We start from the raw sequence: 27,696 nt of genomic DNA, 5'->3' as shown, positions 1-27,696 counted from the left end.
AGCTATCCTCCTGGAGTGCTGTCTCTTAGCCTCTCTGATGCCGCGGGACAGGTTGGCCCTAGCTGTTCTCAGGCCCACCTCATCTCCAGCTCTGAAGGCAGCATTCCGTGTCTTCAGGAGTCTGTAGACCTCCCCTGTCATCCATGGCTTCTGGTTGGCCCGGACAGTGATAGTTTTTGTGATCGTTACATCATCAATACACTTATTGATGTAGGCAGTAACAGTCTCTGAGTACTCCTGGAGGTCAGTGGTGTTATTGCATGTGGCAGCCTGTTTAAACATGTCCCAGTCAGTTGTGTTGAAGCAGTCCTGAAGAATCTCTGATGATCCTTCTGGCCACACTTTAATCTGTTTGTAAACTGGTTTGGCGACTTTAATGAGTGGTCTGTATGCAGGCATTAGCATAACAGTGATGTGATCTGAGGCTCCGAGGTGGGGGAGGGGGAGGGCTTTGTAAGCTCCTCTCTGTGTGGTGTAAACAAAGTCCAAAATGTTATTACCTCGTATTGGAAAGTTGATGTGCTGGTGTATTTTTGGAAACACACTCTTAAGGTCAGCATAGTTGAAATCCCCAGTATTTTACAAACTCTAAATGTATTGTTTTTTAGTATTTATGTTAATTTATTTGTTTGAAAACTACAATAAACCGTATGTGGTTGAAAACACTGAAAAGTTGTGATATCTCTGAGCCCCCCCAGCCCCCCCTGTTCCAACGTCTATGCACACTGTACAGAGACAGCGGATAAAGTAGAAAGAAAGAAATGAGTGCGGGAGATAATGCGGCCGGTGGCAGTGCAGAATCTGACTTGGTGCCAAAACATAAATCATCTTCCATAATTTGGAAGTATTTTGGATTCAGAAAAGATGATGCAAACCAGAGTGACGTGTTGTGCAGGTCGTGCTTAGCAAAAGAACACGTAATCATATCATATCGATATCGAGATATGAGATTTTGTCCATATCGTTCAGCCCTAGTTTAGACCTGTGTTTCCCCTGTCCGACCCGACCCGTACCCGTATCCGACACAGTAGGATATTTTTCACCCGTTTCAGCCAAATTTGCGGGTCCGTGTAGGACTCTATCCCGTTGTCCTGAGAGGTGCCAGCCCGAGTTATTTTCTGTTCATTGCCAGTTTATTCTAGGGCTGTGCGATTAATTGAAATCGTCATGATTTCTAAATCACTTTATAGCACAATTTTCTGTGGAACTGACCTCTTGCATTATGCTATCCGATCCGATCAAAATGCAACATGCCTAGCGCGAGAACAGAACAGACTGGGCATATACCAATATAACTCGCAGTTTGAGTGAGAGGAGACACGTTTTAAGTGCGCGCACTCTCTGCGGGCGAGAGCAGCGGGTATGTGCAGCATACATGTCTGGTTTTGTGACAGAGCAAAGGAAATCCCCGTACGATCGGAGAGATTCGTGCTCGTGCATTATTTTAATGTTCTTTCGCGTTACAATAATGCTCTCTCTCTGCTGCTTCTGCACCGCATACACATACTGTATATAAACTGCAGACAGAGTACATGTGAACCTGTATAATGTATAACAAATCTATTTCAACACCCGAGGCGCCGCTAATTAATGAGCTTTATGAACAATGCATGGCAAAAAAGAAAAAAAGTCCCTGGATACGGGATTTATTTATTTATATTTTTTGCCATAAGTCTAGAAATTTTGTAACACCTTTACTAAGTGATTATTTTGACTTATGTCTGTTCTAGAGATGTTGCAACTTTTTGATAAAGCTCTATTTGTTTTTCTTTTGGAACCATGTTTCAAATTCATCCTGAATGTATTTATGACTTTAAAGCATATCTGTGTGAGTCAAAATCGTGATATAAATCAAAGAAATTGCGATAGTTTTTTTTTTTTTTTTAGTCCATATCGCACAGCCCTAGTTCATTAAATAAATACAGTTAACTAGCTTCTGAGTTCTAAGTTATCAACCCAATAATAGCGGGGTCAGTTAATTTTTTTTGCAGTGGGCCGTACAAACATATGTGTTTGATTGTGTGGGCCGCAAGTTGAAAAAGGTTGGGAACCAATGACCTAGTGGAATGGTTTACAGTAAGGATATGTGCAGTGTATTAACGGTAGCATTATGAGAGCAGAACACATGGGTATGCAGTATGAAAAATATAGACAGATACACTGTTAGACCTTGTCCGTTTTTTTACGGTAAAATACTGGCAACACTGTAGTATTAACATAAATTTATAATGCATTATTAATGTGAGCATAGTATTACTGTGAACTTATTTCATTTGAGACTAAGTATTGTACATAAAAATATTTCCACTGTCCACAACTGTGACTGTACAGTCACCGCCTGTAAAATAAAATAAAACACACAGTGCATCATCAATTTTGATCTAGAGGCATAGCAGTTACCATACCATACTGTGACACAATTGGTGAGAATGGTCTAGATGCTGCAGCGGTAGAAGTTCACCAGGTTAACTGCGATTGACACTGAGATTTTTTTTTTCTTCCATTGCATGTATAATTTCAGGATAATTTCCCCATCCTCCGTTAATGTAGATACCCCATTACCCACTTCATTATTTAATGAAGTAGATAAATTATTTAGAGCTCATGGATAAATGTTACTTTAGTGAATACTTCATACTTGCCACATACCGGATTATTTCCAATTCCTCAAAACGTTGAACAATTTTGTAACGTTGCTTTTATGGACTCTCTATGAGCTTCTCGACTTTATGCCTCCGTCCAACCGATTGCTTCATAGACAGTAAAAGATTGCCTGCGAGCTCCTCCTCCTACAAGGCGATGGAGCCTTTTATACATTTTCGTTTATCTTTAGAAATAATTAATGGACAAATGGAGTCTTTAAACGCCTCAGATACGTTATTCGCTGTCAAAGTGACGCCAAAATGAATGGGAGTCAATGGAATGCTAACAGCAGGTGGGGGTCCGCGCCCGGGGAAGTTTCAATAAAATACAATACTAAATATTATACCCTGCCCCACTGAACAATAGTTAACAATGTCTTTCAAAGTACATTTACCCCATCTACTGGTACACTGCTGTACACATTCATGCAGATATCTGTCTGACAGTTCTGACCACATTCCAGACAATTATTCATTAGTTTCTTTGGAAAACATTTTTTATTTATTTTTTTTAATGTATTTGAACTGACCAACACGTATGTGTCATGAGATTACGTTTTCACGTGTAGAAATGTAGCTGAATAACCTTTAATTTGTCCATTGAGGTATCTTTTAACACGAAGCATTTTATGTGATAAACAAATTGCTTTTAATAAAAATACTTTTATTAGAGCTCAAATATGCTTTGCTGATCAATAAAACTGAATTATTTCTTCAATTAGGTCTGAAGAAAATGAGAAATCAAAAGCAAAATGAAGGATGTAATTAATGAGCCAAGACCCAAATGAGGGATTGCAGGACTAGACCCCAACAGTAATCTAGTGGAAATGTGCTCCAAACTACAAAGCGTTTTCACAATGACATCTTACAAACTGATTGTCAGAGATAAATAACATGGTTGATTTCTACATCACTGTTAGTGAAAACACTGAACAGTCTCTTACTTCTGCATGAACAAAAGCATTAAGGTTTACACATTCAAAAGCTTTGAAGTAGCAGCATGTTAACTAAAACCAATTCACCAAGTCTCTGCAAAATAATAAGAAATATGAAATAGAGATATTTAGGAAGCAGACACCTCTTATCAAAAAGGTTACTTTAAGGAAGTGGGTTTGAAACGGTTTCCTATCATAAAAACAGTAGATCACAGACAGTTTCCTCTTCACTGTTTTCATTATGATCGTTGACGCTCTGGCAACAGTCTGTCACAGAATCATCCTGTGTCCTTCTCCTTCTCCGTCTGTAAATAGGTTTCTTGTCGGCTGCTTCCTTTAAAATACAATTCTGTTCTTGAGGTTGTAGGGCAGTTTTTAAGCACTCATAGAACCTATTGAAAACAGAAGTTAATACATTTTATTATGCAATAACTTACAGTGTAAATTAAATTGTTTTAATATTGAAAATAAAATGAGGAATTATAGTTGGGATTTAAAACTAAATGTGGATGTGGCAATAAAATATATGTTGGGACTTAAAATAAAACTTAAAATGATATGTACTAAGTTAAAAATCAAATATATATATATATATGAAGACTAATTACATTACATAAGATTTATTACATAAAACAATTTGTGACATTTTTTCATATTACATAAAACAATGTGTGACATTTTTTCAATGTGTACTGATTTGTACACATCAGGGTTATTCTAGCTAATTAAAACTAAAATCATTAACAAATACTATGTGAAATGGAATATACTTTACTAAAATTTTAAATAGTTAATATTGTAAAATGTAAAAATTCCAGTAGTTAAAAATATGAATAAAACCATAATAGTACCTCAATGATGCTAAAATAATGCTGGTAAAATGATGGTACAGATCAAATGTTTTTGCTTCCACTGCAGCCTACTGATGCCCTTTGAGACATTTTTTTACATTTTTCATTCAACTTCTCTAATCAAATTAAATTGCATAATTTTAATTTAAAATCTATATATTTAAATTCCCACAGTATATAAACAAAGGAGAATCTGCTTACAATATACCTCTCTATTCTTTTATGATTTTCTTCCATCTTCTGGTTAGAAACTCCAACAAGGAAATCAAGATATTGGTCAGTGATGAGGACTGTTCCTCTGTGGCTGACAGGAACCTCAAGACAATGTGTGCTGCGTACTGCCTTTAAAAATATATATATTCAAAAGACAAATACAAGTTATTTCAGACCAAAAAAGAGCACCGATTTATCTTTAATGTTGAACAAAAAGCACAATGTGTATCTTACAATGATGATCTTGCCTTTCTTTCCCACAGTTATACCAGAATTCCTAAAGCCTGAGTTTACTGCAACAGTATGCTAATGAACAAACCATAAAAAGCAAGTTATTATTTTCTCCCCTTTAAACAACCTCCATGGTCAGTTTCATTTTAATTTAATGTGACAGTCACCAGAAGCTGTGCATCTTCAAGCTTTTTACACTGAACGTGAAGGACAAAAGGCTCAAACTTCAAAGTGGCATCTCCAACAGACTTCTCCAGACTTGTAAGCTGTTTTAGAAACACACAAAACTTTAATCAAGGTTGATAATTTCTGTATATTTGTAAAATGTATTCAGTACTGAATTTCTCACCACATCTTCACTTTGGCACTTCTGATGGGTAACAAATAACCAGGAGCAGTTTCGCTTTTGCACTTGGCAGTCACATGCCTTAAATAAGAACAAGCCATTACATAATCAAAGTGACCAATAAAGATACAAAACTAGTTACCATAACCTTAACAATCTATTGATAAAGGCTTACAGTACAGGCTATAAATGCTTATTTGATTTGTTGAAAACTAAATACAAAGTAAAGGCTACATTTTGCAGTGTTATTTCATAGTTATATTGACAACACTATTATCTAAAAATGTAATATTAAAGAATCAATCAGTGTTTCCAAACCTTCAAAGGGATAGTTAACCAAACTATCAGTCAAGCTCCCAACTTGTATAACTTTTAACTTAAAGCTCCAATATGGAGGAATTTTGTAATAAAATTTCCGAAAATAACTTGCACAGTGTGATATATTTCCTCCAGTTGTGTACTTACAATATCTCAAAAGTCTCCAAAGATTTTTTATTTCAGAGAAATTACGATTTTAAATAACTGGCCGTCCCGGAAAAGAAATGTTGCCTCTCAGTGACGCAATGTCCGCTCTATACTTTGTTTCCAGTGTAGACCATGTGATGTTCCACCACACCGGCATATCACATGGTCAAATGCGGAAGTGGTGGTTATGTTATAGCCGCGCGTATGGTTTGGTTGTGGTTGTTATGGATCACGATTACTCTTTGGCGAGTATTGAAGTGCCAGTAAAACGTAAGCGTCCATATTCGGATACACGTAGAGCTGTAGTCAAGTCCGGCTTTGTCGAGTCCAAGTCAAGTCCAAGTCCAGGACTAGTCGAGACCGAGTCAAGACCGAGTCCAAAGAGGTTCGAGTCCAAGTCAAGTCCAAGTCCAAAAGTTTCGAGTCCAAGTCCAAGACCGAGTCCAAATGAAAGAAAAAAGGGTCCTCTTCAAGACCACATACTTAACTACTGATAATGTTTGTGATGCGAGAGAAAGCATATCTCCTATTCTAAGAAAATAATTTTACATTATTATTTGTAATGATCAAAAAGCATGTGCAAAGTAACAACTCTGTAGGACAGGGGTCTCCAAACTACATCCTGGATGGCCAATGTCCTGAAAAGTTTAGCTCCAACTGGCCTTAAAACACCTGGAAGATTAGTGTGTCTAGTAAGAGCTTGATTAGGTTCAAGTGTGTATAATTAGGGTTAAAGCTAACAGGGGCGTTAAACAAGATCCTGGGCCCTATGCATAGGCAGTCCTGATGGGCCCCCATGGCCCCCACCCATGAAAATATCCAGGTAAAAAATATATATTTCAGATTCATACTTTTCAAGGGCCCTCTCTTCCTTTGGGGCCTTGCTAATGAGTACTGGTTTTACCCCCAGTCCGACCCTGGGAGCTAAACTTGGATAAAAGAACAAAGTTTGGAACTGTAAGGTCAAATAATTTTTATGTAATTTTTTGTTGACATTATATCTGTGGTCAAAAATGTATATGACAGATGCCTTGGCACAGTGCACAGACACACGCAAAGCTCGGGATATGACAAATGCGTGCAGCAAGGCTAGAATGGATACGTTTGGCTCTACTGGACATTCGCACATAAATACAGCGAAATTTTTGTCATACTATACTAGTGCTTGCATAGACTAGTCGAGCACTGTCGGAAACAATCGACTACTCCAGCATGCATTAACCATAATGAATACAAAGTGTTTGCAAGTACCACGTGAATTTTAGAATTACAATATTGCATGGAGCTGTTACTATATGACCTTATCTATGTTGCATGTAAAAATAAAATATGTAATGTAATAATTAGGGTTGTGCCTGAAGCCGAATATGGCACGGATAATGGCTTAAAAAACGAATAACGCTCAAGGAATAATTCTGCCTGAATACTCGGCTAAAGCTGACAGAGTCTGGTGTTTGCTAGATAACAGATGAGCCAGGGGATCAGCGCCAGAAGTGAATGAATGTAAACTTTATGAGTGAAAAGAGAGCAAATCAAACACCGCATTGTTGTCGACTCTCTGTTTATCTCTCAGAAATCAGAGCGTTGCAAGAGTAATTTTACCTATAATAATACATCATAGCTACACGTTATATTATTTGTATATATTTAAAAGGCAAATATTGAAAGCTTAGGCTACCATGATACGAATGAATGGAATAAGCACAGCGCGCTCACCAATCAAACAGCCGCGCTGCGCGTCTCAGTCTCTCAAAAACCAAACCAGTTCTCTCTCAAGAGTAGGCTAATAATCAGCTTCGATACGGATACATTGTCTACTTGTCCTACATGTTTGCATATTTACCTTTTGCTGGTTTGCGCAGAACACACACATCTGTTTAGTAAAGTTCATTAACATTAAGACTCGCTCAAAGTGTTCTGCGTAATGAGAATGTGTGCATTGAATGGATTCAGTCGTGTTCAAATGATCACTAAACGTTTGTCATGACATGTCATGAAATTAATAATTATTTCAGTTTAACACGACATACTTGTTCAGTGATAACTACGAAAAAAAATATAAAAAGTCATAACAGTCTTATCAAGTAACTGTACGATGTTGTATCCGAATGCAGATAGGAAAAAAATTGTGATTGTTACAGATACAAATACTGGCTGTTACATGAAAATGTAAATATGTAATGTCATATATAAAGTTTTTAAAATTTACATATGTACTAATTGTTGCATAAGGCTATACATTAATACGCGTTTATTGATAAAAAAAAAAGGCTATCTAGGTGTAGGTAAAACACAATCTAACAGGTAGAAAATTAAATTAGAAACATCTAAACTTTTCAGGTCGCAGTAAGTGCACCACTCACTGGTCATGCACATCCTTTCCCGGAACAATACTGAAAGCTAAGATGGAGAAACAGATGATCATAGTTGTTCAAGGATAGCCATTTTTTAAATGAATCTATTAGCAGAGCTACTGCAAGGGATGTTTAGTGCTGGAAATCCATTTATTCTTTGCTGAAACTTCTGCGTCATCATGGAGAGCGGGTCATGGTTGCCCAGCAACAGCAGACGCCGCTGGAGCGCGAGCGCAGATTACAGAGTGCTTTGGAAATAAGGAGAGCGGCGCGCCTAGCGTTTTCCACACATTTTCAGTCGCGACATCATGCAAATGTGGTTTTGTTTTGAAGGAGACATTTTTTATTTTATTTTTTTGCTGGACTCGGTCGAGACCAACTAGAAGACTTGGCGAGTCCAATGGCCAAGTCCGAGACAAGTCCGAGTGCAAATTCAACGAGTCCGAGACAAGTCCGAGACGACAGAAAAATGTCTCGAGTCCGGACTCGAGTCCAAGACCGGACTCGAGTACTACAGCCCTAGATACACGCAATATGACTGTGACTGTGTGACAAACGGAGGAATAAGACCAGGATAAATATCGGCCAGGCATTTACAAGATGGAGAGAGCTGCGTGAAAATCTTGGACTTGACAGAGATTCTGCTCTCGCAAGTGTATTGATAGACAGGTAAGCAAATCAATTATTTATTTTGTTATTGTACAAGTAATGTAATAGTTACAGTAAAGATGATTTTAATAGATATGAATTAAACCACATGCCTGTACATTCTGTCAGTGTAGCATTTTTTTTATCAATAACGTTACCTGTGAGAAAATAACATAACGTGGCAAATGGACTGTTTCAGTTTCAATAATAGCACTTATAAACAAATTTAAATGTTTAAATTTAAATTTCAAATTTACTTTTAGAACGATTGGTTTGAGCACGTTAAACAAAACGGCATAAGCCATAAACACGTAACACTGCACAACATTAACCCAACAAATCACTTAACAAATAGCTGTAAGTTGTAACGGGATAATATATGTCTCCTTGTTAGTGCGTCCGCCTCCCATGCCGAAGACCCGGGTTCGAGCCCCATAGCGTCATCAAGCTTCGCCTTTGTTATTGTTGGAAATGCGCCCTCTTGTGGTCAATTACAAAAATCCCATATTGCAGCTTTAAGCTGAACTCAAAAGATATTTCGAAGAATGTGTGTAATCAAACAAGTCAACACACATACATATACATACACACACATATATACACACACACACACACATACATACTGTGGGGAAATCTAGAATATACATTGATAGAATAGTATAATTGCTATAAGATAATTGTAAGTTAAAAGCTAGACCCCCCCCCCCATGTAATAGTTTTTTGTAATTTCAGTTATTTTATTAATAATGGTTATTTAATTATTTAGTACATGCATGTCAATTTGTAGTATACAGCTATGTGATGGGTGTCCAGTTGGTGGCAGTAAGCCAGAGTGAAAACACCCCGGAGAAAAACCTAGAAAAGAAAAGTTATTTCACGCGAGGTTTTGAACGAGACTATCAGTATTGAGTCATGTTGTACTGTGTGGTACGGAGCTGTTGCGAATGACGCTGGCTGAATAAAAGAACCCAACCAAAACACACGCTTGTTCATTCCTTCAAGTGTGCTACAAAATACTGGCGACGAGGATGGGATCGGCGGTGCCGTTTTGAGGTAGTTGTCTACGAAGACGCTGAGCATGGACACTGAGCAACTGCAAGATCAGCTGAGCGCTGCGTTGCTCCGGCTGCAGCTCAATCAGCTGCACGAGGTGTGTGTGTATGTGAAACTGTCAGTGGAGGAGGGACAAACCAAAAAGGCACTCGCTGATCAGATTACTAAATGAATCAGTAGAGAATGTTATAGAGACGGAAGATGACGATGTAGCCCGTCAACATGTGTTAGATTTGTTAGAGTTTTCTAGCAAGATGACGCAAAGCAGCGACCGCGCGGTACAAGATTGCAGTAGTGACGCAGACAGAAATTCGGCGGAGCTCGCGCATTTAAAGAGACAGTACACAGAATTGCAGCATCAGTTTGAGTTGTCAACAAATGTGTTAAAAAACGAAATCCAACGTCTGAGTTTGAAAGTTCCTGATGTGTCAAGTCCCCCTGTGTTTTCTGATCATCATCATGCAGTTCCTGAAGTCACTATCCGGCGTGATTTTAAGATTAATGGCCAAATTGGAGAACGTGGTCAGAAAGATAAGCTTTCATACAACAACTTGATGCACCAAATTGATGCTGGAGTGAACAAGGGACACAGAGAGTCTGAAATTATTGATGCTGTGATAAGAGCGGTGAGTCCAGGTATGAGCCTGCGTGATATGCTGGAGATCAAGACTGATTTAACCCTTTCTCAGCTTCGCACGATTCTTAAAGGCCATTTTAAGGAAGAAAGCTCCACAGACCTGTATCATCGGCTGATAAACATCACTCAAGAGAGCCGTGAGTCACCACAAAACTTCCTATTCCGTGCCATTGAGTTGAAGGAAAGACTTTTAGCTGCTGCTCGAGAACCAGATGGAGAAGAACCATACAGCCCTGATCTCATACAGAGAAGATTTCTGCGCGCACTAGGAACAGGGTTATCGAACGATCACATTAAGTATCAGCTAAAAACTTGCCTTGATGATCCCACAATCACAGATGAGGTTCTCATCACAGCTATGAACGAAGCTGCAAGTCTTGAGTGTGAACGACAGCAAAAGTTCAAGAAAAATGCCAACATCAAAGAAACTAAAGTCAGTGAGGTTCCAGTAGAACTACGTCAAAGTCAAGAGAGAACGGGTCATGCTGTGGGAGGTAAAGAACAGTCCACATGCACACAATTAAAAGCTTTGAAAACTCCACAAGTCATGGACAAGAAAGACTCTGAGCTTTATGAGGTCGTTAAACAGCTGAAAGAGGAGATCGGAGAAATGAGGAAAGCGATGAGTATTTACCGTTCCACGCAGCCCAGAGAAAGGAAGCAAGGATGCCGTGGATGTCAAGATAATGGCAGAGGTGACCAGTGTGATCATTGCTTTAAATGTGGGCAAAGTGGACATCTTTCCAGAGGGTGCAGGGGACCACCTACAGGAAGAACCGAAAGAGGACACTCAGCTAGCAGTATGGCAGTAACAACTCACACCACACCCTCACTGTGGCCAGAACATCAATATGACACCTTGTGTGATGGCATTAAGCAGCTGGAAACTCAGGAAGCAGTGAAGCGAAAGGAGTGTCCTCTGCAGCATATCAGACCCATAACTACTAATCAGCTGTCCACCAAACATAATGCAAAGTTATTGAATTTGATCGGAGAAAAATGTATGGTGAACTGTTTCTTTGATGGTGTAGCAACAAAAGCGCTATGGGATACTGGCTCACAAGTCTGTCTCATGAATGAAAAGTGGCGAAAAGAACATCTCCCACACACAACACTGCGTGGCCTTGAAGAGATCCTAGGCCCTGGAACCCTCACCGGTCGAGCAGTGAATCAAACAGTGATCCCGTTTGAAAGCTGGGTCGAAGTGACATTCAAGCTGGGAACAGACAAAAACACACCGTTGGAACTGGAGGTACCGGTATTGGTATGTGGTGACGATGAAGTGGCAGAGGAGCCCATCATTGGTTACAATGTCATTGAGTACCTGTTGAACAGTGGTGTAGAGCGACCTACCAATGTAAAGACCAAAGCAATGAGTACTGCACTATCCTGTGACTGCAAGAAAGCAGAGGTTTTGCTGAACTTAGTGAGAAGCCAAGACGAAGTGTTCAGTGATGGAGTAGTGAAGTTAGGAAAGTCAGTAACAAAAATCCCTGCCCAACAGGCTAGAGCTGTCAAATGTTGCATCAAAACGGGCCCTTTGCTATCTGATCAAGATGCTCTTTTTGTACCGGATGAGTGCGCTAAGTGGCCAGATGGATTGAGGGTGGAGGAAAACATTGTTTGCCTTAAGAGAGGGACCTGTTCACGCATCTGTATTTCTGTGATCAATGATACTACTCATGACATTGACTTGCCTCCACGGGCAGTTCTGGGCCATATACAGCGAGTAAAAGACATCTACCCTGCCGAGGTGAGACCAGTGACCGCTCAGAAAGAGGTTGCATGTGCGACTGTTGCTCACACCAGCCAAAGCCTGTTCCAAAAAGATGGTGAACAAGTCAGACAATCTACAGAAAACGCAAATACAATGTTAACGGTTCAAAAAGAAAACCTATGGGACCCTCCTGTATGCATTGATCACCTAAAACCTGAACAGCAGCAGAAGGTGAAGCAGCTTTTGAGGGAGGAGAGTGGTGCTTTTGCTCGTGATGACAGCGGTGTAGGATGTATTCCATCTCTCCAGCTAAAAATCCGCCTCCATGATACCACATTCGTAAAGCACACATACATGTCAGTCCCGAAGCCACTTCGCAGAGAGGTGAAAGAATACCTGGAGGATCTGTTAAATAAGGGGTGGATTACTAAATCTAAGTCACCATATTCTTCACCAGTAGTCTGTGTGCGTAAAAAAGATGGAACTCTCCGCCTCTGCTGTGACTATCGGGAGTTAAACAAGAAATCCATTCCAGATAGACACCCTATTCCCCGCATACAGGACATGCTCGACAGCTTGGCAGGCAACACCTGGTTTTCAGTCCTTGATCAAGGCAAAGCCTATCACCAGGGTTTTGTAGAAGAATCCAGCCGACCTCTCACTGCCTTCATTACACCATGGGGACTATATGAATGGGTGAGGGTCCCTTTCGGATTGTCAAATGCACCTGCTGAATTCCAAAGGAGCATGGAGGAGTGCCTGAGAGAATTGCGTGATGAGGTATGTCAACCATATTTGGATGATAATTTAGTTCATTCTAAAACATTTGATGATCATCTTCAGGACATTAGAAAAGTGCTGCAGTGTTATCAAAATCATGGTGTCAAACTAACGCCTCGAAAATGTGAAGTGTTCCGAAATCAGGTACGATTCCTAGGGAGGCTGGTGACAAAAGATGGGTACACGATGGACCCGGCTGACGTTGCTCCTGTCCAAGCACTGAAAGAAAGGACCCCTAAGACAGTAGGTGAGGTGAGAAAGTTGTTAGGATTTCTCTCCTACTACCGATCATACATTGAAAACTTTTCCCGCAAGGCCGCACCTCTCTATCTGCTGCTCGCCGAAAAAAAGGACACCAACAGGGAAAGTACAGATGAAGCGGAAAGGAAAAGGGAAACATGGCCAAGGACAGCTTGTGTCATCACATCCAGTCACGTGGACAGATGAACATCAAAAGGCCCTGTGTGAGTTAATCGATTATTTATCTAACCCACCAGTGCTGGGATATCCAGATCTGGATGACCCTTTTGTACTCCATTGCGACGCTTCACAGGAAGGCCTTGGTGCGGTGCTTTATCAAAGGCAAAGAGGCAAGTTAGTGGTAATAGCATATGGATCAAGAACCCTAACCCCCCCTGAGAAAAACTACCATCTTCACTCAGGAAAGTTGGAGTTCTTGGCCATGAAGTGGGCTATATGTGAGCGGTTCAGGGACTATGTCTATCATGCACCATCATTCATTGTGTACACGGACAATAACCCTCTCACATATGTGATGTCAACAGCCAAGTTAAATGCCACAACGTACAGATGGGTAGCGGAACTTGCTGACTTTCGATTTACCATCAAATACCGCCCAGGAAAGTCAAATGGGGACGCGGATGGCTTGTCGCGTATGCCGCTGGATATGGAACAGTACATGAAAACCTGTTCAGAAGAAGTGCACCCAGAAGTCATGGTCAGCTTATCTCAGTCGGCAATAGTACAGAGTCAGGAGAGAGGGCCGTGGTTGTGTCCACTTACAATTGAAACTGCGTTGTCGGGAGAACAGGAGGAGGAGCTATTCACTTCAGTTGCAGAGATCCCCAAGGAGGTACTGAGAAAAGCCCAAGAGGAAGACCCTGAAATCAGAGAAGCTGTTACGTATCTAAAAATGAAACCCCGGCCTGTGAACAGAAGTCAGGGTAGAGAGCTTCGGGGACTGATGAGGGAAAGAGCTAAATTATACCTGGATGAACATGGTCTCTTGTTTCGGAAAACAGCAACTCGTGATCAGTTGGTATTGCCTAAGACATACCATGAGCTCGTTTATAAGGAGTTACATCAAGACATGGGCCACCTGGGAGCAGAAAGGGTGCTGAACTTAATTAGAGATCGGTTTTATTGGCACCACATGCAAAAGGAAGTGGAACATTTTGTCACACGTGTTTGTAGTTGCTTGAGAAGCAAGCGTCCAAACAAACTGACCCGAGCTCCTCTGGTAAACATCACCACCACTTATCCATTTGAGCTGGTCTCTATTGATTTTCTGCACCTAGAGAAGAGTAAGGGAGGTTATGAATACATTTTAGTTGTGATGGACCACGCGATTCGCACAGGCGTATGCATGCAGAAACAAGAGTGCCAAGACAGCGGCTGAGAAGGTGTTCGGGGACTTTGTTTTGAAGTTTGGGTTCCCGACAAAACTGCATCACGACCAAGGTAGGGATTTTGATAACAAGCTGTTCTCAAAGCTGCAAGAGTACAGTGGCGTGCAAGGCTCCCACACGACACCGTATCACCCACAGGGCAACGGTCAAGTTGAGCGGTTTAATCGAACTTTGCTAGCAATGCTGAGGACCTTACCAGAAACTGCCAAAGCTGACTGGAAGACGTCACTTGCAAAAGTTGTGAATGCATACAACTGTACGAAAAGTGAGGCTACAGGGTTTGCTCCCTATTATCTCCTGTTCGGCCGTACTCCCAGACTGCCCATTGATATTATGTTCGGTGTACCAGCAAAGAACCAAAGCACATCGTACCATGACTATGCTGAGGACTGGAGAAAGAGAATGACAGAAGCTTACAAGTTAGCCTCAAGAGTGTCACACAAAGAGAAAGAAAGAGGTAAAGCTTTGTACGATAAGAAAATACACGGAGCTGAACTGATCCCTGGGAACAGAGTACTTGTTCGGAACTTCAAGGAAAAAGGTGGACCTGGGAAGCTTCGATCATTTTGGGAGGAACAAGTTTATGTCGTCACCAAGAGGAAGTACCAGGATAGTCCAGTATATGAAGTTCGACCTGAACAAGGCAAAGGGAAAACAAGAACACTACACAGGAACCTCTTGTTACCGTGTGACTACTTACCTGCAGAGAGAGAATGTTTGACTGGAAGACCTGAAAAAGAAAACAAGAAAAAAGCCAAGACTGAAAAAACATTGACACAGCAAAATCAAACATTCTGTGATAGTTCAGATGGTGAGGATGATTGGAAATGTCTGGTTGGAGTGCCAGTCAAAAAGGAGAATCAGAGCGTCGGAGAACCTCCAGAACCTCATTCAGAAGACACAGTGATGCTGAACGACGCAGAATCAGAGGTTGAACATGAACAAGGAGCAGGAAGGGGAGAAGACGATGTGTCCTCATCCAGAGAGGAGGCTGGAGAAACTGATGATCCTGAAGAGAGTGACGGGGAGACTCCTTCACAACCTGCCTGCAAAAGAGTATATCCTTTGAGAAACAGAAAACAAAAAAAATTGTTTACTTACCATACTCTAGGTCAGCCTAGTATTGTAGATGGGTAAACTGCTGAATTAAATCACAGTAATTAGTTCTAGTTAAAATGTTAAATTAAGATCAGAATAAGATTGAGTTCATATTTTTGTTTGAGAGAGAAAATAGTTACCATCACATTCCGGAAGAAAACATTTAGTAAATTGTTTCAATGGTGCAAGGTTATATTCCTTCAGTGAAAGTACAGATTCCTGTTGATAAACAGCGATGGTGGTAGAAGATCATGGTGCACAATGATGTCTGCTACAAACACACTGCATGGAAAAGGAGATACATGTTGTGTGTCGTGTGACAGTATAGCACGAGTACTAAAACTGTTGTATCACTGACTCCTACCAAAGAAATGATCTACAGGTAGATGACCAGTAATTTATTCTGAGAATGTCGGGACTACATTCTGTTTTGTAGGGGAGAATGTGGGGAAATCTAGAATATACATTGATAGAATAGTATAATTGCTATAAGATAATTGTAAGTTAAAAGCTAGACCCCCCCCCCCCCATGTAATAGTTCCCTTGTCAAAAAATCCTATTGGAATTTCACTTTGTCCTATTGGATCCTACTGGATTCTTAAAATCCTATTGGACATTCTGATTGATTTTAATGGAATTTCACTTTGTCCTATTGGATCTTACTGGATTCTTAGAATCCTACTGGACATTCTGATTCATTTTAATGGAATTTCACTTTGTCCTATTGGATCCTACTGGATTCTTAAAATCCTATTGGACATTCTGATTGATTTTAATGGAATTTCACTTTGTCCTATTGGATCCTACTGGATTCTTAGAATCCTACTGGACATTCTGATTCATTTTAATGGAATTTCACTTTGTCCTGTAGGATTTTATTTGATGTTTAGAATCTTATTGGATATTGTGTTTAATTTAATGGGATTTATTTTTTTCATGTGATCTTTTATTGATTTGTATTGGACATTGTGATTTTCAAGTGGAAATTCACTTTGTCCTGTAGGATCTTCTGTTAATTACTTTTTAAGAGTAACTTAACTTTTTTAGAGTAGCACTGTGTATGTGTGTGTGTGTGTGTGTGTATTTGTAACCCATACAAATGCAGCCTACATATACACATATATATATATATATATATATATATATATATATATATATATATATATATATATATATATATATATATATATATGTGTGTGTGTGTGTATATATATATATATATCAAAATACAGTAAGGAAAATATTTTAATTGATATAATATCCGAATAAGTTAAAATGTATTACATGTGACTAAGAATTCATAAAAACACAATGGTATTGTGACAATACCACAATAATGGTATTGTCGTGACGCTTCCCCTTTAAGAAATCCCAACGTAGTAGCGCGCGTGACACTGTAGCGTGCATAATTTGAACGGTAACGGTCAGGTGAGGAAGCTGAGACATCGAGTGATTAACGTTGTTAAACTTGTTAAAAATGTATTGAAAGACTCTAAAAAGGAAGAAATAATTATACTTATCTGAGCTGCATCCCAAACGAACAATTTTGGTTGAAGTAATTATATCTGTTGCTGAGTTGTTGATCTAGTTAACGTTACTGTATCTGCTGTTTGCCATTAACTTTAGATAGCAAAAGCTAATTTAACAACTGATATTAATGAAATAATAATGTATGCCATTTATAATAAAATGTAATTGTATAAAACACTGAAGTAGCGAGTACAAAATGCCTGTTCTGCCAACATTTTGAGCGTTTTGAATTGTGCTTTACGGTTTTGTGTACGCTTTATTTGTATTGATGGATTAATATGTTCTGTTGTGCAGGTTAGGTATGTTCCAGTTAAAAAGTTTGACATGATACAGTTCTCCCGTGATATTTGTGTGTACATGAAGACACGCATGACAAGAGAATAGATGGCGTCTTCCGTTATTACTGTCAATCGAAGCAATGAGTCCAGAAAAATTTAGCAGATTTACCGGCGTAATATTTAACACTCGCGTTTGTCATTCCTGAAATGGTAAATGTGGATGTTTGGTCCTCTTAGATTAACAAAGATTTTCTTCAAATTGTGAATAGATTTTGTAGAGAAGCTGAGAAAAGTGCTCTCCCCTTAAAGCACAGTACGACTCGAAATGACTGAGCTGGCTTATCTAAAACCAGGAAGTAATCGTGCATATGTTCATTTGACAGAGCATTAGTGATTGCTTTGGAATATATTTGATACAATATATTCGTTTTTTTTTTTCTCTGTTTTTACATTACACACAAATAGTACTTTATTACATGAAATTAACAGTTTAAGTTCCCTTTGAGGTGTATTATACTGAGTTACAATATCATATTCTACATATTGTTTGATGTTTTATTGTTCTGTGTTGTGATGTGATTGTATTTGCTATTATTATTATTATTGTTACAGTAAAGTGTTATTTTTATATTCAACTTCTGGTCTCCTGTATACACTTTATATGTTCCTCCTCACTCTAGATATGTTCCTCTCTTTTTGGGTCTAGAACTGGTTTAGTGTATATTTACATTGGAAGCACAAGTGCTACATATTGTGTGTGTGTGTGTGATCAATCCATTATCAGTCCCTTAGAAATTTTTGCACTAATGCTGTATTGCTGCACAAATCACCTCTTATGTTTTTTACAATGTTACTGAAGGTCATGCAACGTACAATGAACAATGTCTACATCAGGGTGAGTTTAGGCAAACTGCAAGTACTATTTGTTCATAAAACAAATACAATGGAAAAGTGTACCTTTAGAATAAAAAAAAAATCCCATATAAACAGTCACCCAACTGGATCCCATTAAAATCCTATAGGACTGATCCTACAGGATATTTATGTCTTGTCCTACAAGACTATTCCTATCAGAATCCTGTAGGACTGGTTCCAAAATATGATAGAAAATCCAATTAGAATCCTGTACAGTTTTCTTATTGGAATCCTTTAGGATTTTTTGACAAGGGTTTTTTGTAATTTCAGTTATTTTATTAATAATGGTTATTTAATTATTTAGTACATGCATGTCAATTTGTAGTATACAGCTATGTGATGGGTGTCCAGTTGGTGGCAGTAAGCCAGAGTGAAAACACCCCGGAGAAAAACCTAGAAAAGAAAAGTTAGTTCACGCGAGGTTTTGAACGAGACTATCAGTATTGAGTCATGTTGTACTGTGTGGTACGGAGCTGTTGCGAATGACGCTGGCTGAATAAAAGAACCCAACCAAAACACACGCTTGTTCATTCCTTCAAGTGTGCTACAATACACACACACACACACACACACACACACACACACACACACACACACACACATACATACATATATACATATCTCTAAATACGCGTGTCTTTTGAAAACCATACTGGTGACAAATTACACACAAATAACTTCTCATTCTTACCCCGTCAAAAAGGATGATTCTTCCGGAGCAAGAGCTTGTCGTGAAATACCGATCGTGGCTGTTGATAAAGGAGACAATATGACAAATATCGTCATCCACACTGCCCTTCTTGCTGAAATCACACTTACTAAGACACTGGTTCTTCCATAATTCAAACGTATCGCCGGCCATGTTTAAATGCTACTAATGAATTATACTACTAGTTTTTGCCGAACTCTGGAATAATATCATTAAGTAAACTATTAGTTTGTTTGCTAGATTTTCTGTACAATAGGTTTCTTCTTCTTCTTCTTCTTCTTCTTCTTCTTCTTCTTCTTCTTCCTTTTTTTTTTTACGGCGGATCACAGACAAATATGCGCATTACCGCCACCTGTCTTGAAATGGACCATTGACACTTCCTATTGTATAACCTCTCAACCAACATAAATTCTCCTTATTTACCCGCACCGAGGCTTCATAGAGTTTCATCCGGCGCTGTGTGTTCAGCTCCTCCGTCCACTCTCAGTCCCCATGACAGAAAAAAACCTAATTTAAATACGCTTATTTAACCCAGTATTTCCCAAATATTCTACCATTAAATTTATTATACTCCTATCTGACTTTAATACATTTTTAATTGTAAACTTAACTCGCTAACAATTTAAAATAATGGTCCGTTGTTAATAAGTAACTACGCAGGAAGTAATAGGTAGTACTACATTAACACTTAACTTAATACTATTAACTAATATAGAAGCAAGATTAACTAAGCAGTAAGTAATAGCTCATTTAGGACATAGGTAGTTCCTTATTAGTTATTTGATAATTACTAAAGAAAAATATCTTCATTGAGAACTACTTTGGAACTATGGCCAACTAATGAAGAATAACGAATTAATTACTAATCACAACAGCTACGTCTATAAAGTGAACAATTAGCTTCTTTATGGAAACGTGTATATATATATATATATATATATATATATATATATATATGTATATATATATATATATATATATATATATATATATATATATATATATATATATATATATATATATATATATATAGCCTATCCATATGATATATTTTATGAGCTCCATTAAGTTCAATGTCTCCAACTCTAATAACTTTAACGTTAGTGATATTATGCTGGGGAGGGCTTCCCTTTAGGAAGTGACAATAAATAACGATGTTCTCTTGTCAAAACATATTTGCATCCTTCATGAAAACATTGACTGCATTTATTGTGTTAAGCACAAAACAACATCTTCCAGATTACAATGTCTGGTAGAATATCACTAGTTCCTCACAGAAATATATGGCTGTACAGTATGTGTCAGATAATTTTATTGTAAATTACTTGTGAAATCCATGATCCATTACTCGAGTGTTACCTTGTCAGTCCACAGGAACTACTAGTGATCTGGACCATTATTTTAAAGTGAAAAACATGTTAACTCCTGACTAATTACTCAAGCGTTACCTTGTCAGTCCGCAGGAACTACTAGTGATCTGGCCCATTATTTTAAAGTGAAAAACATGTTAACTCCTGACTAATTACTCAAGTGTTACCTTGTCAGTCCGCAGGAACTACTAGTGATCTGGACCATTATTTTAAAGTGAAAAACATGTTAACACCTGACTAATTACTCAAGCGTTACCTTGTCAGTCCGCATGAACTACTAGTGATCTGGACCATTATTTTAAAGTGAAAGATTTCACTTTAAAGTGAAAGATTTTTTATTTTAAAGACAACCTTTCTTAAAACTACGTAACGTTACTGTTATAAATAAACAAATAACAAACAAACAAACGTAACGTTAATCATTTATTTTTTGCGAAAATATCAAAAGTGGTACCAAAAGTAGTTCAAATGATAATGAGTTCCAGTCGCAGTCCTCTATATGGAGGTAATAGTTTTTATAGGGTACAGAGCAGAATTTAATTTATTAATCCATGAAATTATGTATCTATGGAGCCATTATTATGACAAAATGAATTGAATTTGAATTGTGTAAACTTGAATTATTTGAAAGTGTAAACTAACAAAATTGAATTTTAGGTGGTAGTTTAAATAGTTCTGAATTAGATTTTTTTAAACGAATATTGAACATTTGAAATTTAACAAACTGAAATGTTTTTATGGCTGAATTTTAAAGACATGTATTTTCAAACAGCTATTTTTTTTTGTTCTGAATTCTTAGACTGCAAATATTCATTTAAAAAAATTCAGATTCAAGTTTTCAAGATGAAGAAATTCAGAACTTCAAATTCAGTTTTCTAAAATTCAATGTCAAAAATTCAAACTCAAAAATTCTGATCTTACAGAAAGTAGGTCACAGGTCATCCTCAGGGAAGAGTAGATGATCTCAGAAAAGTAGAACAGAGCATTTTAGCCAATTGGGGACTGCGGAAGTTTTCCAGCGCGAACATGGTGGTGGTTCAAGAGGTTGCCACTCTCTGACTCTGATCATGAATAGCCCGGTGTTGTGTTATATTCGGTTCCATGAAAAACTGTTCCCGTGGGTGGAGTTAACATGAATATTCATTTGTACCCTTATTGTGAGCGTGTCCTTGAAACAACGTGCAAACGAATGGAACTGAAAATATCAGTGCACACTCCTCAAATCTCTATTTGATTTAATGGATTATTTTGAACAGGTAACGAAGTGTCAATGTTAAGTGTTCATTAGAATTAACTGCAACAGTGCCAAAACAATGGATAGTTTGTGTAATATGATAAATTGTCTTCCATGTTTTGCTTGATTGATAACAGGCACACAGAAAAACAATCAATAAGCTAATTTAACCTGTCTTACCTAATACAGTTTTTACTGTTTGGTGTATTTCGCTTTTTATATATTTCATTTGTGGGGCTTTTTTTTTTTTTTTTTTGTTTGCTTTGATTAGACTACATAGTTGTCACTGGAGAGAGACCAGTACAATTTGTATACAAAACCTGAAACAAACCACTACAAATGTATCTGTGTCTTAATAAAATCGGTGTGAGCATCCTGTGTCATGCTTTATTTAATCTTTTTTTTATAACCAGTTTTTACCAGCCTTCACAGCCCCATCAGTGTATTTATTATTATAAATGCAAATTTACTTCTGTCACATTTTATCCTATTACTAAGATTTTAAAGTCATGCAACATTGAAACAACATTTGAGTTATTTTTTATATTTAAATGAACAGTCTTTTTAAAATGGACATTTTCTTCATTGCATTGAGTTAACAGTCAAATACAGAGCTTAACGGTTTAGACAATCTGAGAAAGAACTACTACTAATAAATATAATAATAATGAATATCATAAGCATACATTGTATCTGTTCTTTGACCATAGCCCTGAAAAACAACCTCATCATGTCATGTTTAAGAATAGTGAATAGTGATCCATTGTGTAAATAATTTAAATAATTACATACAATGAAACCCAAATGTTTCTTTGTCAGTCAAACTATGTTCTCCTGTCGCTTACCAAAATTAATATCCTCTGAGATATATTAAAGTTAATATTTCAATAATCTAACAACACTCTTTAATGTTGACAGTTCTCTGATGTGTATTAATAGTATCATGGCATGCAGGTTAACAAATAAAATGTTATCTTTAAGTATGTTTACTGTTTAAAATTATACTCAAAAAATGATATTGTAGATCACATAAATATTACATTCATTAAATGTTACTATGACAAGTACAGAAGTAATTGCTTTATGAATTTAATTTAAAGACAAGGAAAATTGTGTGAAAGTAAGCATGGAATGAAGCAATGCAAAATTAGGTGAGTGTTTGAGATATTTATTGTCTCTCCATGAGAACAGCCTCCATGTATGTCCAGTTCATACAATGATCAGCTACTGTACCAGTGACTTAAGCTCTCTCATCCAGTCTGAAACAGACAGTGACTTTACATGAGGATCAATATATGTGGAAACATCACAAAAGCAAATCAAAGCCATATTATAACATTGGTGATGATGAGACACATGATTTATTATCCACATGTAAAAATAATATTCTTGGAGTAGCTGCTGACCTATGTCCAAGAAGACTGCATCAGAACACTACTTTAAGGTTTATGCACCGTTTTATATAACCAATTACAAATTAGATTGATTACAATATTGACATTTTCACTGCAAGAAAATTGTTTTCAGTAGCCTATGTATGTGACTTATTTAGGTAACAGAAACACTGGCTACATACAAACTAAACTTTTTATAAATGACACAGGATAGCTAGCCTATAGCTATATTTATTAGGCGGCATATATATTTGTTTTAAGCATTGTCGTGAATACACTGCAGTAATAGTCACCAGTAGCCTAACTTAGCTTATCATGCTATTCAAACAGCAATTAATCCCCCACAAATGAAATGTATAAAAAGCTAAACACATTTAAAAAAAAAATAAGATTAAGAAACTATATATCCCAAGGTTAGCACAGGTTATTTGCTTTTTGTTTTTCTGTGTGCCTGCAATCAATCAATCAATCAAATCAGCTTACGATTAATATTACACAAACTGCATTGTTTTGACACTGTTTTAGTCACTGTTCAGTGCTTAAGATAGACACTTCGTTACCTTTTCAAAATAATCCAAGTAGCGATTTGAGGAGGGTGCACTGATTAGGGAACTAATGAATATTCATGTAAACTCCGGGAACAGTTTTTCACCGGAACCGGATATTACACAACACCAGACGCGAACGGTCAGACGTGACCCGTGAAATCCATCAACAGCACACGGATTCCCCTCCTATTTCGGACCTAGTCCCAGATCTTTGCAACAATCGCTTCAAGCACTGAGTTGCGTCGCGTCGCTCGCGTCCTGTCTGTGTAACTTGGGTAGACACGGTGGCGTTCTAATCAATTTTACATACAATATACTTTAAAACAAACACCAGAGACCGCTTAGACAAATGTCTCACGTGCTGAGAACGCTAACCTAACATATAAAAAAAAATCATTCATGTTTAAGAATCACTTACCTCCAGGCGATTCATGATCAGAGTCAGAGAGTGGCAACCTCTTGAACCACCACCATGTTTGCGCTGGAAAACTTCCGCAGTCCCCAATTGGCTAAAATGCTCTGTTTGACTTTTCTGAGATCATCTACTCTTCCCTGTGGATGACCTGTGACCTACTTTCTGTAAGATCTGAATTTTTGAGTTTGAATTTGAATTTTTGACATTGAATTTTAGAAAACTGAATTTGAAGTTCCGAATTTCTTCATCTTGAAAACTTGAATCTGAATTTTTTTTAAATGAATATTTGCAGTATAAGAAAAAAAAAAAATAGCTGTTTGAAAATATATATCTATAAAATTCAGCCATAAAAACATTTCAGTTTGTTCAGTTCTCAAATGTTCAATATTCGTTTAAATTCAGAACTATTTAAACTACCACCTAAAATTCAATTTTGTTAGATTACACTTGCAAATAATTCAAGTTTACACAATTCAAATTCAAATCATTTTGTCATAATAATGGCTCCATACAGCGTCCGTCACAGTCAAAGCTCGCGGTCGTTATGATTCGAATTTGAAAATAGCGCCAGTGCGCCACGTTACGACATGGTTTAAGGCACTGATATCGAACACTCATTGGTCCTCATCCAATTCGTCATAGATTGCGACATGTTGTGTTTCAGTTTATGACATTTGAGTACTGCGCCAGTGCGCCTTCACGGAGAGAAGACAGATACGTATGGAGCCATTATTATGACAAAATGATTTGAATTTGAATTGTGTAAACTTGAATTATTTGCAAGTGTAATCTAATAAAATTGAATATTCAACAAATATTCATTTAAAAAAATTCAGATTCAAGTTTTCAAGATGAAGAAATTCGGAACTTCAAATTCAGTTTTCTAAAATTCAATGTAAAAAATTCAAATTCAAACTCAAAAATTCAGATCTTACAGAAAGTAGGTCACAGGTCATCCACAGGGAAGAGTAGATGATCTCAGAAAAGTCAAACAGAGCATTTTAGCCAATTGGGGACTGCGGAAGTTTTCCAGCCCGAACATGGTGGTGGTTCAAGAGGTTGCCACTCTCTGACTCTGATCATGAATCGCCCGGAGGTAAGTGATTCTTAAACATGAATGATTTTTTGTTTATATGTTAGGTTAGCGTTCTCAGCACGTGAGACATTTGTCTAAGCGGTCTCTGGTGTTTGTTTTAAAGTATATTGTATGTAAAATTGATTAGAACGCCACCGTGTCTACCCAAGTTACACAGACAGGACGCGAGCGGCACGACGCAACTCAGTGCTTGAAGCGACTGTTGCAAAGATCTGGGACTAGGTCCGAAATAGGAGGGGAATCCGTGTGCTGTTGATGGATTTCACGGGTCACGTCTGACCGTTCGCGTCTGGTGTTGTGTAATATCCGGTTCCGGTGAAAAACTGTTCCCGGAGTTTACATGAATATTCATTAGTTCCCTAATCAGTGCACCCTCCTCAAATCGCTACTTGGATTATTTTGAAAAGGTAACGAAGTGTCTATCTTAAGCACTGAACAGTGACTAAAACAGTGTCAAAACAATGCAGTTTGTGTAATATTAATCGTAAGCTGATTTGATTGATTGATTGATTGCAGGCACACAGAAAAACAAAAAGCAAATAACCTGTGCTAACCTTGGGATATATAGTTTCTTAATCTTATTTTTTTTTATGTGTTTAGCTTTTTATACATTTCATTTGTGGGGGATTAATTGCTGTTTGAATAGTATGATAAGCTAAATTAGGCTACTGGTGACTATTACTGCAGTGTATTCACGACAATGCTTAAAACAAATATATATGCCGCCTAATAAATATAGCTATAGGCTAGCTATCCTGTGTCATTTATAAAAAGTTTAGTTTGTATGTAGCCAGTGTTTCTGTTACCTAAATAAGTCACATACATAGGCTACTGAAAACAATTTTCTTGCAGTGAAATTGTCAATATTGTAATCAATCTAATTTGTAATTGGTTATATAAAACGGTGCATAAACCTTAAAGTAGTGTTCTGATGCAGTCTTCTTGGACATAGGTCAGCAGCTACTCCAAGAATATTATTTTTACATGTGGATAATAAATCATGTGTCTCATCATCACCAATGTTATAATATGGCTTTGATTTGCTTTTGTGATGTTTCCACATATATTGATCCTCATGTAAAGTCACTGTCTGTTTCAGACTGGATGAGAGAGCTTAAGTCACTGGTACAGTAGCTGATCATTGTATGAACTGGACATACATGGAGGCTGTTCTCATCGAGAGACAATAAATATCTCAAACACTCACCTAATTTTGCATTGCTTCATTCCATGCTTACTTTCACACAATTTTCCTTGTCTTTAAATTAAATTCATAAAGCAATTACTTCTGTACTTGTCATAGTAACATTTAATGAATGTAATATTTATGTGATCTACAATATCATTTTTTGAGTATAATTTTAAACAGTAAACATACTTAAAGATAACATTTTATTTGTTAACCTGCATGCGATGATACTGTTAATACACATCAGAGAACTGTCAACATTAAAGAGTATTGTTAGATTATTGAAATATTAACTTTAATATATCTCAGAGGATATTAATTTTGGTAAGCGACAGGAGAACAGAGTTTGACTGACAAAGAAACATTTGGGTTTCATTGTATGTAATTATTTAAATTATTTACACAATGGATCACTATTCACTATTCTTAAACATGACATGATGAGGTTGTTTTTCAGGGCTATGGTCAAAGAACAGATACAATGTATGCTTATGATATTCATTATTATTATATTTATTAGTAGTAGTTCTTTCTCAGATTGTCTAAACCGTTAAGCTCTGTATTTGACTGTTAACTTAATGCAATGAAGAAAATGTCCATTTTAAAAAGACTGTTCATTTAAATATAAAAAATAACTCACATGTTGTTTCAATGTTGCATGACTTTAAAATCTTAGTAATAGGATAAAATGTGACAGAAGTAAATTTGCATTTATAATAATAAATACACTGATGGGGCTGTGAAGGCTGGTAAAAATTGGTTATAAAAAAAAAGATTAAAGAAAGCATGACACAGGATGCTCACACCGATTTTATTAAGACACAGATACATTTGTAGTGGTTTGTTTCAGGTTTTGTATACAAATTGTACTGGTCTCTCTCCAGTGACAACTATGTAGTCTAATCAAAGCAAACAAAAAAAAAAAAAAAAAGCCCCACAAATGAAATATATAAAAAGCGAAATACACCAAACAGTAAAAACTGTATTAGGTAAGACAGGTTAAATTAGCTTATTGAATGTTTTTCTGTGTGCCTGTTATCAATCAAGCAAAACATGGAAGACAATTTATCATATTACACAAACTATCCATTGTTTTGGCACTGTTGCAGTTAATTCTAATGAACACTTAACATTGACACTTCGTTACCTGTTCAAAATAATCCATTAAATCAAATAGAGATTTGAGGAGTGTGCACTGATATTTTCAGTTCCATTCGTTTGCACGTTGTTTCAAGGACACGCTCACAATAAGGGTACAAATGAATATTCATGTTAACTCCACCCACGGGAACAGTTTTTCATGGAACCGAATATAACACAACACCAGGCTATTCATGATCAGAGTCAGAGAGTGGCAACCTCTTGAACCACCACCATGTTCGCGCTGGAAAACTTCCGC

General features: G+C 37.4%; 1 protein-coding gene across 3 annotated transcripts; it reads right to left on the bottom strand.

Annotated features, from left to right (window-relative positions):
- Positions 1-3,121: 3,121 nt before the first annotated feature.
- tyw3 (tRNA-yW synthesizing protein 3 homolog (S. cerevisiae)) lies at positions 3,122-19,363 on the bottom strand. Of its 3 annotated transcripts, XM_026259913.1 has the most exons (7): positions 19,162-19,362; positions 19,034-19,091; positions 5,222-5,299; positions 5,040-5,159; positions 4,876-4,947; positions 4,637-4,770; positions 3,122-3,969 (listed from the first exon to the last, which is right to left on the bottom strand). In XM_026259913.1, the coding sequence occupies exons 1-7, from the start codon at positions 19,179-19,181 to the stop codon at positions 3,771-3,773; spliced, it is 681 nt and encodes a 226-aa protein (XP_026115698.1). In that variant the 5' UTR covers positions 19,182-19,362; the 3' UTR covers positions 3,122-3,770. The 3 variants fall into 3 exon arrangements, with proteins under 3 accessions (XP_026115698.1, XP_026115696.1, XP_026115697.1); XM_026259911.1 differs by having other exon boundaries at positions 19,034-19,363; XM_026259912.1 differs by having other exon boundaries at positions 5,040-5,138; positions 19,034-19,362.
- Between the last annotated feature and the right edge of the window lie 8,333 nt (positions 19,364-27,696).

Source organism: Carassius auratus, unplaced genomic scaffold, assembly GCF_003368295.1.
Source record: "Carassius auratus strain Wakin unplaced genomic scaffold, ASM336829v1 scaf_tig00215301, whole genome shotgun sequence".
Taxonomy (NCBI): Eukaryota; Metazoa; Chordata; class Actinopteri; order Cypriniformes; family Cyprinidae; genus Carassius; species Carassius auratus.
This window is presented reverse-complemented; position numbering and strand designations above follow the sequence as displayed.